Source organism: Amblyomma americanum, chromosome 6 (assembly GCF_052857255.1).
Source record: "Amblyomma americanum isolate KBUSLIRL-KWMA chromosome 6, ASM5285725v1, whole genome shotgun sequence".
NCBI classification, from domain to species: domain Eukaryota; kingdom Metazoa; phylum Arthropoda; class Arachnida; order Ixodida; family Ixodidae; genus Amblyomma; species Amblyomma americanum.
Window position 1 is genome coordinate 146113761 of NC_135502.1, and position 21205 is coordinate 146134965.

At 45.2% G+C, this 21205-nt stretch overlaps 1 protein-coding gene across 7 annotated transcripts in view; it reads right to left on the minus strand.

Moving 5' to 3' along the window:
• LOC144094131 (uncharacterized) overlaps nt 1–19690 on the minus strand; it is a 61155-nt gene extending 41465 nt beyond the window's left edge. For 2 of the 7 annotated variants that reach the window (XR_013306423.1, XM_077628053.1), the window contains exons 1-3: nt 19171–19690; nt 8761–8980; nt 2666–2802 (exon numbers count right to left, since the gene is read on the minus strand). Coding sequence is in view for 5 of the 7 variants with exons in the window: in XM_077628053.1 (XP_077484179.1) it covers nt 2666–2802; nt 8761–8974 (351 nt within the window). In the remaining 2 variants the exon portion in view is untranslated. Of the gene's footprint in view, nt 1–1543; nt 1665–2665; nt 2803–6978; nt 7010–8760; nt 8981–19170 lie in introns of all 7 variants that reach the window. The other 5 variants (XM_077628052.1, XM_077628051.1, XM_077628054.1 and 2 more) reach the window with 4 other exon arrangements.
• Nucleotides 19691–21205: the final 1515 nt, after the last annotated feature.

Consider the following 21205-nt stretch of genomic DNA (forward strand, 5'->3'; position numbering starts at 1 on the left):
TGTCTAAGACATTTGAAAAAAGAAGCAAGCAAACATCTGGTGTCCATAGTATATGCAGTTTCTTTCAAGCTTTGTTGAGCTATGATATCAGGTAGCATGCCGAAAGCCTGAATCAAACAGGTCACTACAAGCTCCTAATTTCCTGTAAGTGTATTAGAGCAAGTATATTCACTGAACTTGCACAGTGCCATTAACAAGCAAGTGAAATGGCAAAAAAAATCAAAACTGACCAAGATAATCAGAGGTAACAATTTATGGCGAACATTCACCTTTTTTCATTTAGCTCTTTTAGCTTTTTTGTGCACAGGCTATATATAATTCAACAGACCTTGAAGTAGTTTGCAGTAGACAGTGCTTATTTTCCACTCAGATCTAGAGGCAGTAAAAATATTGCAACTACCGTGAAAAGTTCATTTAACAGTACCTCGTGCAGGACTAGTTGGTGTAACATTGCGTAACAAAAGTAAAAACAGCGCTAACATTTACATAAACAACACAGAAAGAACAGACAGGACGGGCGCTGTCCTGTCTGTCCATTCTGTGTGGTTTGTGTAAAAATTAGCGCTGTTTTTACTTTCGTTATACAGTGAGAGGCCACAGAAGAGAAGCTGTCAAGTCCAATTAATGTTTCTCATCTTTCAGGTGCATTCATAGCTGCACTATATAACACCATTCATATTCTTTTCATCAAGTGAAATAAGACGTATTTGCTGGACCAGTCTCTGAGGAGTGCCATGTGTACCGGCATTACTGCAGAAGCTTGACATGGTTATCATTCTACTATGATTGTCTATGAGGAGTGCCATGGGACATGGATACTAGAGGACAAAAGAATAAAAGCATTGTTCTCATGCTGTAATATCACCTTAGAATGCTGCCCTGTAGCACATTACTTCATATTGGCATTTTTTAAAGCCTGGCTGCATTGAAGGGGTCTCTAGTGACTCGAGAACAGGTGGGGAGGAAACTAGAGAGGGAGAGAGAGAAAGCGGCTGAACTGAGGCTATGCCAGTGTGCTCGTTGTTGCTGTGTAGCCTTGGAGCTGAGCGGCCAGCTCTGGACTCACTCGTGGTATGAGGGTGCGGGTTTCCCTTTTTCTTGCACCCTGTGTGTTGTGCTGTCAACCTTGCATTTTTCCGTTTCGGATTTAAGAAAACGTGTTAATGATTCTTGCTAAAAATCAACACGAAATTTTATAAATGACAAGAGAAATGTTGCAACCACCTATAACAAGAAAAAGAAAATTGGTTGCTTGCTTCGGATTCATACGCTCCCTACATTCTAGTACAGGGAGTCTCAGATTCCTCACTAGTTTTGTAAGGGTTCCGAGGCCAGCCGAGACCCCCTGTATTTAAGCACTGCTTCTTTCTGAGCATGAAACTGGCACTATCTGATGATGACCTACTGAGAATAGACACACGTTAGTTTGAATAGGGGAATGCCAATACATGTCATCAACGTTCTGGTCCAAAGCAGACATTGCAACACACTGATCTCAATGCAGAGGTGAAAAAAAACAGATCTGAGAAAACTCGACACATACTTGTGCTCTGCAATGTACGCTAAACAGGCACAGACAAGAACAGCCCCAAATCTGGACAGTGGAGACATCTCCGATGAAGCACTTTTCAGACCTCTTCACTACTGAAGAGAAGGCACTTCACCTGCATAACATCATAGTTTTCAGCTGTGTATTTATTCACCCACAATGCCTGGCACTTCCTGATAATTATTTGTATAGCTGGCATTTCACACAACCACAAGAAAATGTTTAAACAGCCAAACTTCAAATACATAACGCCACTTGCTCACACTAGTTTTTATGATAAGCTCTGTACTACTTAGGTTATTCAAAACCGCTTAATTTGAAAGGGCTACAAAGCGCTCTTTTTCTAGGGCTACTTCTTCGTCATCATTTAGCAGTGATTCTTATTCACGGCCGCCAGCAACTAAAAGAACTTTACAGCTGCAGGCAACGTTACCAATGTTACAAAAGTGATCGAGCAGGCAGCTACCTGTTGTGGTATCGCAGTAACGCGTCGCTTCAATTCACTAAGTCGCTTGCATGCCTTGACGCGTCACACCCCTTCCACTCTGAGCTTGACAGCTGGTGTAATCAGCTCGTAGAGGTGTGTTCTAACCTTAAGACGCCACATCAGATCACTATAAAGAAGCACATACGCGTAGCGAATAACAGAACGCTAAACAGACCGAGCGGCGCACGCTATCGGCGTCAAAAACACGCCTGCAGGCAGTGCACGATCACGTCCCACGTCGAATAATGAACAGGAAGTCGGGCAACCACCTCAACGAAAGACCAAAACATAGTCACGCAACTTGCTGGGCGGTATACAATTGCCACATTTACATTTAGGACTCCTACGCGTGCCTGCCATTCAGCAAACGCATCTATGCATACACCTCGGCGCTCGCGTCGCAACGCATCCACTGTGAACACTGACGGACCAGCAGTTTGATGATTCGATGTGGAATGCAATTTGCTGCCGCGGAAACAACCAGTGACTCACGCGCAATGCCGAAGGGAAACGAACAGGACAGAGCTGACAGAGCCTCGTCCCTTCCGCTTCTTCTCGCCTTTGCGCTCGCTCGTTTATTTTCGCGGTCGCAAATTGCACGCACTCTTGCGCTGCACTATGGGTCTCACCTGGAAACGAAGACTACGCATTCCAGTAACCGCTTTCTTCTCTTGCTTCGCGGTTGCTATGGTTGAAGTCGAACGTGTTGTGGAAACGAAGACTCGACGCATTCCAGTAACCGCTTTCTTCTCTTGCTTCGCTGTTGCTACGGTTGAAGCCGAAGGTGTTGTCAATATGAAACGGCTCCATGCTTCTCGGCGTGGTCACTTTTCACAAAGTACGCGAACGGCTGCATTGCTGACACGCGGCGCAAGCTACGGTAAGCAGGAAATCCAAACGGAAGTTTGAAGGAACGATTTTGAAATCAGACACAAACAGCACACGAACAGCAGCAGCACGGAGCACGGCACGGCATGGCGTAAGGCCTAGCCAGATATCACTCCGGAAATGCACCGAGGGAGAGGAGGGGAGGAGGGTGTGCTGCATCCTGCCACGTGACCAGGCAGCAGCGCGCTGGATTTTAAAGGCGTTGGGAAGCATGCTAGTCGCTGGCGCGTGGCCATTAGCGTCATGGTAAATATATACTGCGAACTGTTACAAAATTGCAGTTAGACTAAGGCGCTCCGCGCCTCCGTGCATCATTGCCGTGCAGTTTTCATGTCAAAAGCAGGCGACAATGTTTCAGCTCCTTGCAGAACAACTTTACAAACTGTTTTCTTAGCTTTTCTCTTTTCTTTCTGGTCTTTTGCCGACCGGATTAACGAGCTTTCACTGCATATTTCTTTAACACAGCACCAAGTTTCTCGTAAACCACATGGCGCCTTATGCTACAAATATATGATCTGCAGAACAAGTCTGCTTTACTCAACTTCAAAAAAAAAGTTAATCTCAAAGGTGCTATTTTAGATTTCAACAAAATGTGTATTACTGCAAAATCTCATTAAATCGAACATCAAGGAACCATAACAGTTCAAATTATCAAATGACCCCATCAAAACTGACAAGAACCATTTGTACCAGGGTATAGGTCGGAAGAGGGCACCGCCTCAGTTAATGCTGGCAGCCGGAATTCGTCTACCTATATGCTTTGCCATTTTGAAACGCATATAACTTAAATTACATGCTTAATTGCATGTTCTATGCAGAATATATTTAGCTTGAACGCGGGAATGCAAGCTATTTGCCCACATTCGTCTGGCTTCGTCAACGTGCTGATTGGCAGCCCATATACTGAGTATGTATGTATATATATATATATATATATATATATATATATATATATATATATATGCCCGCACTTCACCCATGCGCCCATGCTCTATCGCTGTGGTACCCATGCAGCCCTTTTACATTTAATGTAGGATATGCAGCCAGGCTAATGTAAGTGGAACTACATGTCCATAGGTGTCGCCGGGCAACGATCGGTAACATTACGCGTGATGTTTCTGCACTGCAAACTCCAGAATAGTCGACGCAGGACTTACGAAGGCTGCAGGCTGAAATACTCCTGTTTCCACACACAGTTTCGTCAGAGTGATGCACGGCAAGCACCCATCGCGGTTGCCCGCAATTCACCGTCGTATAGCCCAGGTTCACGCTCACACATTTTTCCACTGCATAGTCCACACATAGCCCTTTTCTACCAGATGATTAGGCGGGGAAGGTACGGGAATAGCTGATATATGCCCATGCGCCGCCCACGTATTTTCTACGCAGTGCCTTCGTAGGCTGTAGGCGGGAATATTTTATGTTTGCCCACACGCAGCTAGCCTCCTTGGATCCTTGAGGGTGCTGCAGGGGTCACCTCTATTGGGTATGCCCGCACTTCACCATCATGTAACCCCATATTTTATGCACACGTACTGCATGCAGCCCATGCTTAGCCCTTTCATACCCTGGTTAGGATAAAGGCGGGTAAGATGCGGAAATGACAAACGTGCCCACGCCTAGCCCATGCGCGACCAACGTAGGCGTTGCTCAGACAGCCGAAACTGCATGCCTACAACGCTTCGCCGCTGTGCAGCCCAAAGTTTAGCCCCTGTATTTTTCACACAGGACCCATGTAGGCCGAAGGCGGGAATACTATCTCTCTGCCCACACATAACCACCGTAGCTCCCTCAAGGTGCTGCACGGGCAGCCCCATGAGGGGCTGCCCACACTGAACCATGATAGAGCCCGCACTGTTGCCGGCATGTATCTGTGGTGGCATGCATACAGCCCATACTTAACCCTTACAGACCCTGTTTAGGATAGAGGCGGGGAAGATGCGGAAATGACAAATGTTCCCACGCCTAGCCCATGCGGGACCAACGTAGGCGTTGCTCAGACAGCCCAAACTGCATGCCTACAACGCTTCGCCGCTGTGCAGCCCAATTTTTAGCCCCTGTATTTTCCACACTGGACCCATGTAGGGCGAAGGCGGGAGTAATATCTCTCTGCCCACACAAATCCACCGTGGCTCCCTCAAGGCGCTGCACGGGCAGCCCCAAGAGGGGCTGCCCACACTTCGCCATGATAGAGCCCGCACTGTTGCCCGCATGTATCTGTGGTCGGACCCAGGTGGGCTGGCCGCTCTTTTTAAGCCCATGCGTAGCTGACGAGGGGCCAACTCAGGCATAAAATGGGCAGCTCAAAACTTCTTTGCCAGCACTGCGCCACGAAGGACCCATGTAGGTTTATTGCGAGCAGCCACCAGCCCTCATTGCCCATGTCGGACCCGCATGGGCCCGCCACCTTGTGCTACTGGGGTCGCGTTAGCAACGTGTGTTGCACCTATTTCAAATTTTTACCTCGCCTCACTCCTCTTTTCCGGAAATAAATGAAATATTAAAAATATCCCGAAATTCCGCGTGTTTCGCTTGGATAGAGGATCGCTGGGCTTGTTTTTATTTCTTCCTCTTCTGTTCTGTCCCTTTCATTATGGCCTGCCTTTATTCCCCATTTAGTTTTTGCTGTGATGAGAGCAAATATTTTTCTTTGAGGCTTTATTTTTCTACCAGTTTTTGTGTTTTCCAGTACTACACGTTATTTTAAAGAATCCGGCCTCTCAGAGAAACCGGCGTCGTGTCGTCGGTTATAAGCGTAAAATCCTTTAAAAATTATTAGAGAAGCAATGTTGATAGCAGGTTGGCCACTGGCACCAATTTCTGACCAAACTGCGCACTGTGACAGACTTTATATAAATTAACGGTTTTTCATGAGAAGTTGTTAGGGAAGGGCAAGCTGGGTCTCACAACCCCACCATTGGGTACACCTGCGGGTGCTGAGCTTTGGGTCCATGTTCCGAATCTCGGTTTATTCTATTCAAGATAAAACTATAGACAGCCTCATCAGTAAACAGCCAAAAAGTGCTTCTAGGCGTGGTTCGGGGTCGATCTTCTTGGTGTGGCAATAAGGCGTCACCTTCAAGATGTATTTCTCAATTAAAGAACGACTCTCACTCACCAGTGGCTGTTAAGCAATTCTCCAAGCAGCGGTAATGTCTACCATGAAATGTAAAGGTATATGAATTGCTGGTTCCCGAGAGTCCACAATGAGATAAATATTCTGGCTACATTCAACGTAGCCCCGCATTTAAGCAACATCAGCTCAGCTGCGATCTTTTAGGAGATATCAGTGGTGATCGTTGTACAGCTCATCGAGAGTAGATCAAGTACCTAGGCATCAATATCAAAAAGGCTTTTCATGCATTCCACATCGGAGCTTACAACGCAGAAAAATAACTATTGTAGGAATGTGAACCTGTGATGACTTAGTTCAAAGGATTCTATGCATCTTCCTAACCTCATCCGCTCATCGATTCTCTTCCTTAGCCTACTTCTCTTACCTTGTATTGGCACCCACTTGAGTATTCATAATCACTGTGCTTACCTGCTCTGACATTCCGCTCCCGTTCAGCTACACTTTTGTTTCTTCATTTATGCTTGAAAATAATTTCGGTCGTGTTTACGATTCACCGCCCAGCTGTGTTTAAGTCCTTTTCCAGGCCGTAGCTAACTCTCTTGCCCGATTTTGTCTGCAGCGTGCTCGTTGTTCTTCGGTGCGTCGCTTTATGTGCGGAACATTACTCAAGCGATACCTCTTATGCGTGCGCCGCTGTTAAAGCGCCGCCACTATAATCAACCTTCATTGTGAACAAGGCGAGAATATTGAGGCAATTTGTAATTTTATTCGCGTTTTGGTTGGGATGGTATTACTTTTTGCACCCTTTACGCGCCTGTACTTGGCTTCGGTTATTCAGTATCGTGAGTTGTCAAATGTCCTCAAGGGTTTATCTCGAGCATTACTAGCAGCAAAAATGGTGGCTGGTATGCACCAGACCGAGGTTGTTTGTAGAGGCAGCAATTCATGATCTTTATGGCTGTAGCAGAGAATCCTTACCCATCTACGCTGCGATCCCCGCTCACGGTCACTGCAGCAAGCAAAAAGTGGCAAAAGTTGCAACATGAAGCTTGAAATTTGTGGTTTTCTTTTTCACTGAACTTAAACAAGTTTCAGTAAGCTATGGCCCGATAGCCTTATCGTCCTCATAACCATCCGACAGTTCGCACGTGACAATTACGCCACGTATTTCGAAATGTACTTACGTCACCCACTTCAATGAATAAATGCATTTCATCACACGAATGCCGGTCTGCCTGCGGTGTATTTCGGTGTATTTAAACTGTCTGAACAGAAGGAAATGACCGCTTTTGCAGTTTCCGTGCTTATGGCACCCCGTATCTTTGGAGATCGAGATTCTACGATCCGCGGTGTTGGTAATTACGCAAACTGAAACAAAACGTGCAAACCAGAAACTTTTACTGGATATGAGGTTGTAGCACGGCTGACAAACAGCGGCACCTCTCATCGCGTACGAAAGAGCGATCACGCGAACACCGACAACTAGTTTTCTTCTGTCTTGCCGCTATGGCCCCTCGTATCACCACGCGGACCACCGCTTTCGTTATGAGGGTATGACTCTTCTTTCATATTTATCGAAATTTACATGTTCAACTTTAGTGTTATCTCAGCGGACAAACGCGAAAAGTGCAAAAAACAGGCTCGGGTGCACTTTACGAAATAAAGCGATTGAAAAAATAAACTGCAGGCTACCCTTAAGCACCTCTTTAACGGTGTAACGGTTACACTAAAGAGTTAGTGCCCATATATGCGAAATTGATCATTCTCTACTTTGCATCCATAGACCTCTTGGAGTCCTAAAACCCTTACTGCTGCTATAGTGCGGCCTTTAAGCGATACGCCACTGCCACGACAGGCTTATGTTTAAAACACAGCCAATGATGGGGCTTCTGAGACTCAATTTGCTCTCCCCAGCTGCTACCTGCTACGGTAGGCAGCTTGCTCTTAATCCGGTGGGCAGCACGCCACCTGCCATGGCGGGGCAGGTTGCGAAGAAAGCACAAGTTCACGCGACATGCAACCTTATTTTCGCTCAGGGCGCCGGTTACGACGATGACGCCGGATTTTCTGCAGAACGAAGGCCTTAATGCTATCGCGTTAAAAACTCTGCTGTTGTAGACAGTGTAGATGAAAGGTTCAGTTAACGTTGCCATGTCCTAACCAACGCACGCCAGCATGCCAAGAATGTTTATATGTGCACCTGGGTATACCTTCTATGTTGGATGAACGGCGTATGTGCTGTAATACTATCCAATAATATGATTCAACGTTCACCCTCTCGCCATCCGGAAGTTTGCCGATAGGGGCGGTAAACGTCATGTATGGCTCGGTGTAGACGCTGCTGCGAATTTTCATTCTGTCGCCACATAGTCCAGATAGACTCGGGAGCGGCAAAAAAAATTAACAACCGTGAATGCTATTTCAGATAAAATTTTCAAGTATCTACCATTGTTTCTTTAGCCGAAGACGAAGTTTTAGGAATCACGCTTGACGATTTATACATGAGGAATAATGATGCATTAGATTGCAGGAATATTTTGTACTATCTATAAAGTAATTTCATTTGTATAGAATGTTTTCATGTAACATGGCATCTTCGCTTTAAGCGCATAAACAGTTATGTTTCTCTTTCATTTTAAGATTTTTATAGTGTTACCTCATGCATAACACGTCATACTTTACGACATGACAGTGCCTTTCCGTTTCAAAAAAATACTTCGGAATGAGCGCAGTTCAGTCGATTACTGCAGTTTGACGTACCTATTGCGTGCGGGTGCACCTCGACGTGGTTTTCTTTTCCGCATCCGTAGCTATTGCAGCCTCGAACTCGAACCTCTAATCTCTTTTCCTCTTCGTGCTGGCTGGGGGTCAGTTTTAGGTAACCACTTGTGAAGGTCCCATTCCCGTCGTTCTCTATGATGACTTCACAATCCTCCAGTTTGGTGCAGGTTATCCACTGGCCATACTCGCTCATTTTGTACTGCGGCCAAAGATGGAAAGGAAGCCATTACTGCTTACACCAAAAATAGAGGCGTGCAGCACATGGCTCAGTGCACTGAGGAAGAGAACAGCGAGGTCGCCAAGAGAGTATTTCACATTTCTATACTCGTAGGATGATATTTTCAGTGTGCCGATTTTATACAGCAGCTATCTAATCACCGGCCACTGATGTGATGTGATAATATGGGTACATCAATTTCGTAAAAACATCAATATAGTACTCGGAAAACTTGCATTGATTATGCGGAAACAGCAAATTATTTAAATAAAGTTTACTTCTACTTAGCTTACTCAGTAGCCTCGCACCCAAGAATGAATGGAAGTGTCGCAATCCTCTCAAAGTGAGGAGAGAGAGTACAGAATTTAAAAAATTCTTAATACCACACCTGGCCATGATTGCATGCAATCCTCATCCTTCATTCGCTCTCATTACTAAATAAACTGTGGGTAAAGCGTAGGCCCGTGTACTGTGCAATGTCAGTGCACGTTAAAGAGCCCCGGTGGTAGGAATTTCCGAAACCCTTTACTACTCAGTGTCTCATAGCCTCAGTCGCTTTGAGACGTTAAACCCCATAAACGAAACCACATTTGAACCCCGGAGCCGGCACTTTAATTCGAAGCTACGTCTTTCAGTATGAAAGCACTAGTTCACGAGTTATGACCTGTTCACCGAGTTTGTGGGAAGCTTGACCTTGAAGGTAAACTAGGCAAAACCTTGGATAGCAACAGCCCATGCATAAATAAAATAAATTTTGCCACGACGGGGTTTCGAACCCGCGGCGACGCGAACAGATGGGCCTCTCTGGCCAATGCACAAGGGCACTATGCTAACGCCGCAGCTGCTCACGCCTTGTGCTGTTATTGTTGTTTTTTTTATTCGAAAAGTTTGTCATGAGGCATAGGTTGAAAAAGGAGAAAGAAAGCGGGATATATAAAGTTAAAAGAAAGAGTGAAGATCCATTTTGCTGAGGTAGTCTCAGTGGCTGCCGATGAAATGATTGTTCATATTTCACTTCACATAGTCACGTTCGTGGTTCGAGCGTAGGCCCACCTCCCAGAGGAGCCGTTTTCTAATAGTAGTCGTCGCCGGGCACGTCCACAAGTGCCGCACATCACAAATGTCCGGTGAAGCTCCACAGTGAGGGCATCGGTCAGTTGCTGGCAGATCTTTTAGACGCCACAGATGACGGACAGATGGTGTCAGAGCTGCCCCAGCCCGAATGCGGCGCACGGATACCTCCTCCTGCCGAGTATTGACTACGGGGGAGAGGGCGGAACACGAAGGAATTAGACCGCGTGTTCGCTGGCTCAGAACTTCGCAGTCGGAAAACACGCGACAGGAACGAATGTGGGGGCGGAGGGGAAGGTGGTGGGCCATCTGATGTGTGAAAGAGAGTCATGGCATCCGTTTGAACGTTAGGTGGATCTTGAGCATGGCCGCGAACCCAGTGTATTCGCACAGGACATGCGTACTTTGAGCAGAGCACATGAATTGATTGTTTAATCTGGAATGTGCGCCTAACAGTCTTAAGCTGTTTATGGGCGGCGAACGAGTAAGTGTAAATATGAACTGTATTTAATGTGGGAACGAGCGGAAGCGAAGCAATGGTATTACAAATGGCTTGAAGTTCCAATGCCAGGGAAGTGCACGTATCCGCGGTATACTTCACGCGATAGTGGAGATGAGAATGGGAGGGACTGTACATAGCAGCTACTCCACTCCCTGCAGTATGTGATGCATCCGTGTACAATATGCACCCTTCAGGCAGATATGCGACTGATACCGACGATGAAACAGTAGGCCAAATGTCTGTGAGCTGGCAGTATGACCACAGACTCAGTTTCCTAAAACGATTAAGTTGGAGAGAAGTTTTCGAGCTCTGTTTGCCACCCATTGGCCGACGAGTTCACTGAATGTATCAAGTTGGGCGAACTCCTGTAGCACAGGTATGGGTGTTAAGCAAGGCAGATATATTATGGCGCGCATAGCCTCACGATTGATAGCTTCAAGCGAGTCCCACTGTCTGCGGGTGATACGTTGAAATTCTGCCTGATATATAACCCGTGGCTGAAAGATAGAGCGCACAAGCTGGCGGTCTGTATGAGCGCGCTCGCCACCAGAGCCTTTAGCAATGCAACGAATCAGTCCTAGATTAGCGTGAGCCGATTTACGGGTGGCTGTCAGCCACGGGGTGCCCATCCCATATGTATGAAGGTGAAGGCCAAGAATACAAACAGTTTCTACCTGAGGAATCAGAGAATTATGTACCGTAAATTTTAAAGGGGGAGCTTTCTGTAAGCCGGCTTTAATTACAATACGAATCAAACCTGGTTTAGCAGGGAAGAGTTGGACACAGAAGTGGGAGGCGAGAAGTCAATATATCCAGTGCATGTTGGAGGACCGACTGATGGATAGACACATCTGGATGACAGCACCACAAGGTTATATCATCGGCATACGCAAGCACACGGATCGAAGGGATGGTCTCTAGAGCTCAAACAAGAGGAATAAGAGTCACGTTAAAAAATGTAGGAATGAGAATGGAGCCCTGGGGCACTCTTCTATTCGAAGTGAAGTTCCCAATAATCTTTCCGTGGACACGCACAATGATGGTTCGATTTGCTAAAAAGGCTTGAATGGAGAGCAGAAACTGGTGAGGGAGACCGAGGGTTTGAAGGGAGGCAAGGATGGCAGAGTGACGGATGTTATCAACGCCTTTGTTATGTCTGTAGCGATCGCGGTTCGAACAAGGCGACTCTGAGGAGAGTGTTGAAGCACGTCAGTAGTCAAAGTAGCAAGACCGTCTTCCGTTTTAATTTGTGGGTGGAATTTGATTTGGGAGTCTGGGTAGCAATCATCGGATTCCAGCCACGACGATAAACGTGCGGCGAGAATGTTTTCATAATGGTTGCAGATGGTAGGCGTGAGGGAAATTGGACGAAGTGTCAAGAGAGGTACTGGAGGCTGACATAACTTGGGCATTGTACCACAATTGAGTGCTTCCACTCTCCCGGCATGACGCCAGAATTTCACACTTCGTTTAAAGTATCAAGTAGGGTTCGCAAAGCAGTCCCTTTCAAGTAACAGAATAAGGTGTTAGGTATGTCGTCGTGGCCAGGTGTAGTGGTAGTTTTTAGGCGTTCAATGGGAGCCAGCAGCTCTGCCATGGTTAGGCCAAGTAATCCCATTGGATGGCTCTGTAACCGATAGGTCAGGAGGAGACGTAGAGGTGCATTAATGGCAGTAATGATGTGGAAAGCTGACAGGCCGCTTGTTGTGCAAGTGTATCCTTATCCACATTCAAAGCGAGGTGAATGCTCTCTGTGTAACCTGTTACCTGAGAAGGGTGGTGGTGGTGAAAAGCCTTTATAGAATGAAAGAGGTGAGGCTCTTTAAAGAGCCCCGCAATAGGTGGAGTCCTTATTCCGGGACCCCATTGCTCGAAGCCGCCAGCTTAGCCCTCTTGACCAAAGCCTTTTGGACCTGAAGGTCCGAATAGCCAAGCAGGGCTGCCTTCCAATCCTCTCTGGTAGGGTTGGGGTGGGGGAGAGAGCTGAGTTGCGCTCGCAAGCACAAACAATGTGGTAGTTATCAGCCACCTCCCCACAGTGTTTGCACCTGCCAGTGAACGGGGGATCGAAGTGTTTTAGTACTGCCGGGCTCAGCATTGTGTTCGTGAATAATCGGAGTAGAAAGCGTTTGTTTGCTTTCCCCAGCCCCTTGCAGGGGCCGGGTAGAGGCAATGCCTATCTTTATATTAGGATGTGATAGCTTTGAAGGAGAGTAAGCAGCTACCTTCAGGTTCCAGGTGCTCAGGAGCCAATGGGAACGCCCGGTGAATGAGTGCTCGGGCCGCCGCGTCTGAAGCTTCGTTTCCTGCTAGGCCCTGATGGCCCGGAGTCCGAACCAGGAAGCGGGGAGTAGGATCGGTATCCAGGCTGCAGTTTCTTAGTATTCGTTCAGCTAGTGGAGTTATCGAGGCAGCCTCATAACTGCGACCTGCCGGAACGCGAGTCTGTTATTATGTGTTTGGAATTTGAATCAGAAGAAGCTAGGGCGATGGCAACCTCTTCAGCTTGTGCTGTGCCTGGGGCTCGAAAGGAGAGCCCATCCACTTGTATTTCTTTATGTATGACCGCGGCCGTGTACCACACCCGTGCGTCGGCCCAGCTACATCTACGTAAAAGACACCATGTTTGTTGCCATCGTGGTGCGCTAAAGCTTTTGCCCTAGCCTGACGATGACCACTATGATCATCCTTGTCCATCTTAAAGGGGAGGGGTCGAACTCTGACGAAGCGTCTCCAGAGATCGGGCACTGGGACACGCTGCTGAATGTGAAAATCATGTTGGATGTGAAGGCGGGCTAGCATACTCACAACCTGAGAAGGGTGGTCCATGGCGTGAAACACACTCCAAGGATGTCGATTGCCCTGCGTAGAGGACAGGCGGGCACACCATGCAGCCCAGCGTTGCGAGCCTAGCCGCTTTGCATAGTGCCGCGCACGTGCGGTAGCGCGGTGAGGAGTAGGAAGAGCCGCTTGGTCATCGGGGGGACGAGTAGCGTAAAGATCCACCTGACGACGAAGAGCCCACAGATTCAGGAAGTGTATGTCCGGGTTTGGGTCGTCTTCATTTACAGTTGTGGTAATAGTCTGAGTCGCGAGAACAGCCGACAGGGTATACAGTGCTGAAGACGGGTTGAATGTAGATAAACGATTGTCTGCGCGTACAGAGTCCCACGATGTTATGCGTACGCTGTGGCGTATTTGCCGTAGACGCGTAGGAGTGAGGGAGACAAAAATAGGGCTATGAACACTATCCCAATTATCTGAATCAACAGCCCAACGAGGGTTACCGGGCCTAACCACCAAGTCAAATCACAAGAATACGGGCCACCTCGTGGGCAGGTAGAGGCATTCGGGTGGTTTAAAAGATGAAAGTAATGATAAGAAAAGGTGCTTTGGATGTGTGCGCTCCTTGAGAAATCCGATGGGTAACCCCACGAAGTGTGCGCGCGTTGAAGTCTCCCCCAACTAGTTTAGGAATACCCGAATTGGTAGAACGCAGAAAACGAACTCATCCAAGATTGGGAGATGCTGAGTCAAGACGGCTATAAAAAGAAGCTAGAATAAGGGTTGTGCGTGCAGGTTTAACAAGAAGGGCGACAACCCCTCGACAAGTGTTGCACCACCGTAAAACGTCGAGTGGCATATGCGGGACTGTACTGTGAATATAAATTGCAGAGTTACCTGGGTTGAGGGAGGATGTGATGCAACGGTGATCAGACATAGAGGGTGAATTGTGTGCGCAAAATCCTGAAAGGCGTGGAAGTGAATTATACTCTCGGAGTAGAAACGCCCATGCCTTCAGCTTTCCGTCGCGAAGGCGGATGTGCACTTAAGAGGCCTTATTAGCGAAGTCTCGACAGTTCCATTGCGCCACCATAGATTATGCGCTATCCATGACGAGGCTGAAGAGCTTCTTCGATGAGGGATGTCACCTGCATCATGAGCGCTAATATCTTATACACTGCCGGGGTAGTCACGGCTAGCCGGTGGTTGGCACCTAATTGTGGCGCACCGCTTACTAGAGGTGATTACTATTACACTGAGGTTAAGCTTTAATGGAGATTAAGTTGATCTAATCTGTTCGCGCCGCACATGGATGTAGATCAAGACGCCTATGTTCAATGCACAGCGCGAGACTGTTTTGCATTTTAACACTATTCCCCATAATTTGAAAGGTTATTGCCGTTAGCGTTTCAAAAGATGGGGCCTCTTGTTAAAATGCAAAATAGTCTCGCGCTGTGCATTGCACATAGGCGTCTTGATTTACATCAATCAATCAACTTTATTCAGCATTTTTTGTCCTGAAGAACAGAAAAAAATGCTAGGGTAGGAGCAAAAAGCCACAAACTCAGTAGCTTGACGAGGCTCCCACGCCTAATTGACAAGGCCAAGACTGTCACGTTATTACATATATATATATACACACACACATACACACACATATATATATATATATATACATGCAGGACTTAGAACCAGCGAAAAAAAAAGTATGCAATGGAATGTGCAGTAAGACAGGTGCTATATCTGAAATAGTTTTGATGTGAGAAATGAACATGTATCTGTGTTAACTCGTCGCAGATTATTTATACATATGAAGATTACAATTCAACGCACAGAAAATGAAAGAAACATATCTAGCAGGAAAACAAAAAAAAATCGCGTCAACAGCTCCAAAGGGTCAAATATAATCGGGTGTACACAAGTTCACATAATAGAAGCAGGAAAATAGACGATGATAAAAAGATACAATACATCCGCAATACAAAAGCAGTTTGTGTCGGAGAAACATAATTAAACTCACATGTCTTCAAGAATAAGGTATTTCTGCCACTTGTATTTGCTAAGGTTATGTATATCTATATTTTTATTTTGTAGGAAATTCAAATATGTAGGCATGTGGTACTGCAGCATGTGCCGACCCTGATTAGTGCGGGAAGAAGGTATAGCCCAGTGTTCTCTGTTTCTGAATATGTAGGGCACTTCTAAAGGTCGATGTAAATTACATAAGTTGAGGAAAGTTTCGTTGTTAGTTTGAACACTGTGTTTGTACTTCATAATGAGGTTAAGTTTATGTATGTGGTGTATGGGGAGTACATTAAACGAAGCAAAAAGTTCTCTTGTATGGGCGTCATATGAGGCATTTGCTACATGACGAATTGCTTTCTTTTGTAATAGCATCAATTTGGTAAAGTTGGATTGAGTTGTGTCCGTCCATACAAGACTGCAGTAGTTAATATGGGGAGCGAAAATTGAATTATAAAGGATTAACTTAATTTTAGTCGGAAGCATCGTTCTAAACTTACACAGTACGCCACAAGCTCTTGCCAGGTTTCCCGCCACGCGTTCCACGTGGGCATTCCAGTTTAGATGTTGATTGAACGTCACACCCAATGTTTTTATTTCTTTAACGACTTTTATTTGTTCGGAACCGAGTTTTATGTCGATATCCCGACTGATAACCTTTTGTACAGGAGTAAATAATATGGCTCTTGTTTTAGCAACGTTAATTTGTAAACTATTTATTTGAGTCCATTGAGAGAATTTTTCAAGTGTAACATTTGCGAAATCAGTGAGTTCTTCAATACTGGCTGACTGGAAAAAAATGCTTGTGTCGTCGGCATAAATGATGTAAGATGCAAGTGTGCTGGTGTTTACTATATCATTTATGTAAATATTAAATAAAACCGGTTCGAGTATACTGCCTTGTGGCACACCTGAAGTGACATTTAATAGGGAAGAGTGAGCTTTGTTAATCACGACGCATTGTTTACGGTGGTTTAAATATGACTTGAGAAGGTTACCAGAAACTCCTCGAAATCCATAATGCTCTAACTTTGTAGATAAAATTTTGTGGTCAATTCTGTCAAATGCTTTCGAGAAATCGATCAGAATACCTAGGGTCATTTTGTTATTTTCAAACCCTCTAAGTATTAATTCCTTCTGCGTCAACAAAGCTAATTCAGTGGACATACCTCGACGGAACCCGAATTGCTGTGGAGATAAAAGCTTGTGCTTATCACAGAAACTGGTGACTCGCTTGCATATTATTTTTTCTAGACCTTTGAAAAAAACGGGTAACACTGAGATCGGTCGATAATTTGAAAAGTTATTTTGATCGCCTGATTTATATATCACTCCTACTCTTGCATACTGCATAATATCTGGAAAGGTACCAGTATGTAAACACGTATTGTAAATGTGACAAAGAGCTGGAGTCAGCAGGTCTAAGACGTATTTAACAGGTTTAATTTCAAGATCATCAATGTCCCGGGCTTTACTATTCTTTAAGGACATAAAGGTAGAGTAAATTTCTTCATCAGTAGTCGGTTCAAAAAAGGCAGATTTAGGATTGGGTGCACCTAAATATTTTTTAATTTCAGCGCTGTCTTGTATAAGTGTTCCCGAGGAAAGATTTGTAAAGTATTTGTTAAACTCGTCCGCTAGGTCCTTCCCTTCTAGTGTGTTAGCATTTACTGTTAGTTGAAGTACTTGATTGTTGCGTGTGCCAGTATTCAATATTTTGTTAAGTTCGCGCCATAGAACATCAGTCTGACTAGTTGAATTGTTAAATAAGTTTTCAAAATACGCATTTTTCGTTTTATGCAAAGTGGTTGTGACAGAATTTCTGTATTTATTGAAAGCTGAGAGGTCATCTAAGCTCCTTGTCTTCACGAACTTTGCGTATAGTTGTTCCTTTCTCTTAATCATTTTAAAGCACTCATCTGTCATCCAAGGCTTGCGTAACTTTTTAGATTTGTTTACAGTTTTCAGCCTAAAACATGTGTGATAGCATGACTTAAATAATGAGAGAAATATTTCATATGCTTGCTGAGCATTTTGGCACGCAAAAACCGGACTCCATTTTATACTGCTTATTTAATTCCTAAACACCTCTAGGGTCCTGGAACTTATATCTCTGACAGTGTACGAATCGGAGTGGCTAATCTTTCTCTTAAGAAATGTATTACATTTGTAGATCATGTATATAGGAAAGTGATCACTTAGTCCCGTAATTATTCGGCCCGACTTAACACAGTCACTCATATTATTAGTCACAAATACATCTAAAAGGCTCTCTGAATGATCGGTGATTCGTGTTGGCTCTGTTATGACATTGCCACAAGATAAAGAAGTAAGCAAAATTTGAAATTCACGCGAGGCAGCAGTGTTACCCAACAGATTAATGTTACAGTCACCACCTATAATGATTTGCAGCTTATTTGTAATTGTGAAATTCAAGAGCGTTTCTAAAAACTTAAAAAAGCGGTTTATGTTCTCATTAGGTGGTCGGTAAATGACAGCAAACAACTAATTTTCACTTTGAGTTGTTATAACCTCGTAATCAGCATTAATTTCAGAAAAGTCTGGCTGTACAACACATGCGAACTCTTTTGATACCAGCTGTAGTACACCGCCACCACGTCGGTGGGACCTATTCAGAAAAAAACTCTCGTATCCCGGGAGATTCAAAACATCAGCTGTAGAAGAATACCACGTTTCGGTAACCATAATAACTTGAAACTTGAAACGGAATTCGGCAAGAAAAATAACCAGTTCGTCGTTTTTCTTTCGCGCACTTTGGGCGTTGCAATGCAGAACACTGATATAACTGTTGCCAGAAGGGCAGGTAACATCGTTAGGAGCAGCCATCAAAAATAATCAGACAAGTACAAAAAGAGCAGGCCGTAGGCACTCAGGGAGAGGCGGTTGCATTGGGAGAGGCGGTTGCGCTGCGCATCTTATCCAGGTCGGACTCACAATCATTTCGGATAACTCGGGACGTTTCCGTTTTCCGTGCGTAAACCCTGCCGTTCTTTACCCATGCGTAACGCCAGCCCACCTCCCGTTTCCTGCCAATTGTCATCCCAAGCAACTTTTTCATTTTTGGGCACAGATGCTCATTAACAAAGACAGACTGTTTCTCTGAGAAACCTAGTTCATCTGCACCGAACCGAATTCTCCGTGCTTTCTGAAGAATGGCATCGCGCTTAGCGCGGTTGTTGAATGCTACTACAATGTTGTTGTTTCTATTCGTGTTTTGCTGCGGCCTTTCTTCGACAGTATCGTCGTCGCCGTCTTTCTGGTCAGCGGCAGTGCTTCGCACAGGTACCCGGTGGCAGATTTCAACATCTTCTTGCGTTATAGATTCGCCAAGTGCGTCACCAAGCCTGCCAAGAACATCAATCAAATTTTCGTTTTTGTTCTCAGGAATGCCTTTAATCTCAAGGTTTTTTTTCCTCGAGTACTGATCCTGTGCGGTGATCCGCACCGAGTTTTCATTTGCCATCTTTTTTATTTGTCAAGTTCTTTGTTCAGCTCCTCATTTGTCACTTTCAGAGCGGCATTCTCTTTTTTCAGATCAGCACAGTCTCTACGAAAGTCCTCGACATCTTTGTTCATGTGCTCTAGACTAGCCTTCAGTTCCCTTATTTCTTTGCGCATTTCACGCTTGAAATCAGCTATCTCAGTTCCCATGATGAACAACAAACACGTTTACACTGGTCGTAGGTAATAGCAACTGGCAATAGCAACTGGCAGCAGAAGCAACGGGAAAGACTTAGAAATAGTAATGCAACAAAGTTGCGAGAATTCCAACCTGCGAAACAAGCAGAAAATGAGCGTGTGCTCGGTCCGCTGCGTCCGCTGCCAAGTGTCTCTCGAAGCCGCTGCGTCGTCCTTTTCACAGCCTCGGGTGAAGACGATGGTCACGTGGTCAGACGTAGGGGGCGTCTCCGGCGTCCAGCACAGTCGCACCAGTTCGTCAGTATCAGCTGTTTTGTTTCCCGCTGGCTTGCACTTGATATGAGGCGTATGTGTTCACGTGCGCCTGCGAAACAAGCAGAAAATGAGCGTGTGCTCGGTCCGCTGCGTCCGCTGCCAAGTGTCTCTCGAAGCCGCTGCGTCGTCCTTTTGACAGCCTCGGGTGAAGACGATGGTCACGTGGTCAGACGTAGGGGGCGTCTCCGGCGTCCAGCACAGTCGCACCAGTTCGTCAGTAACAGCTGTTTTGTTTCCCGCTGGCTTGCACTTGATATGAGGCGTATGTGTTCACGTGCGCCTGCGAAACAAGCAGAAAATGAGCGTGTGCTCGGTCCGCTGCGTCCGCTGCCAAGTGTCTCTCGAAGCCGCGTGTACAGATCAGGTCAACTTAACCTCGATTGAAGCTTAACAATTAATGCTTAATGTTTATCGCCGTCAGACGTGTCGAAAACCCACCAAAGCACAATCATAAGCCAACCAGGCTGAACACATGCTTCCGCACCTATACTGTGTATAGCTACGTTAAAATTATACCACTCTTTTCTAGCCAACTCTAACAATTGGAGAAAGCGAAAATGACCTATTCCTCTGGTGCACTGCTTCATGCTTCTTTATTTTGATTATTCTCCTCACTATTTTCATAATTTTATCTGCTGTATAGAGATTGCCGCGTTTTTCTATTTTGCCTGCCACTGTATCTTTTTTTCCCGGTTCATAATTATTTAGATCAAGAACACTTATCGCACTAACTTCTTCAAGGTATCGTTTCCTGTTTGAAACATGAATCCTCTGTCGCGAGCTTTCATGTTTTTCTCCACCGCGTATACGTAACTGCAGGTTCACGGCGACAGTTCTGGGGCCTACCTGTCAAGTAGTCGAACCGAAAGATTTTGTGTTCGGTTGGGATTCACGCTCTTGGCGTTCAGTTCCGGATTCGCCCCCAGAGCGGCATTTTTTTCTTGGAACCCTTTAAAAAAGTAGCAAATAAATTTGTGAATAAGAATGAACTTTCTAATTAAATCTGTGGATGCTAGTTCTGTTCTCTTTGACGCCTGTATGCACACTAAAAAAAGGAAATTATTTTTACACGAGGTGTTTTGAATTCGCCCACCTGGGTGCACTGTCAGCAGCAAAATGTACATCCTTGGTCAAAAGTCTTAAGGCCACAGCGTTCAACTGCAGCGAAATGAATTTTCCTAGAAAGGTCCGTGTAGCGGATCATTCAAAACACAAGTCAAGCAGGAAGCTTCTCTACCGCAAGCAGAAACCTCCTGCTAAAATTTCAAGCTCATTTGGCCTTCATTAGTGCCGTAATATCTATTTTGTGTGGCTGAAGCGAAAAACCTTTGGCCTTAAGACTTTTGAGCAAGACTGTACTTATATTAACTCCTAGGGCAGCACATTCACGTAAGGTTTATTTTGATTCTCAATTCTACTCATGTACTTCAAAGATTAGCAGCATTTTCTTCATTTTTTTTAGTTTAGTTACATCATGTGCCCTCTATTCATGGGATAGCGGCTTTCGAAAATCGTCTTTTAAGAATAAACCGTTTATCACGGTACTAAAACAGAACGATCATTGCCAGAGATGTTCCTCTTCTTCAAAAAGCTGCGAAGAGATATTTTTTCTTAGCGAAAGGCCAGGTGTGGGCAATGTGGAGTAGTTTTGAGGGCCTTAATCTCGGTTGGTTTTGTGTGCATCTTCAGAAATAGGGTTATCCAGAAAAAATGCCAATTAAGGGTATCAAAAAAATCTGGAATATACCTAAAATCTGTCGATAACCTAGCTTTCGTGATTTCGAAAGAAAACTTGCGAAACCTAGGAGGAATAAAAGCAAAACTGCTATTTATAATAAGAGAATCATTAGACA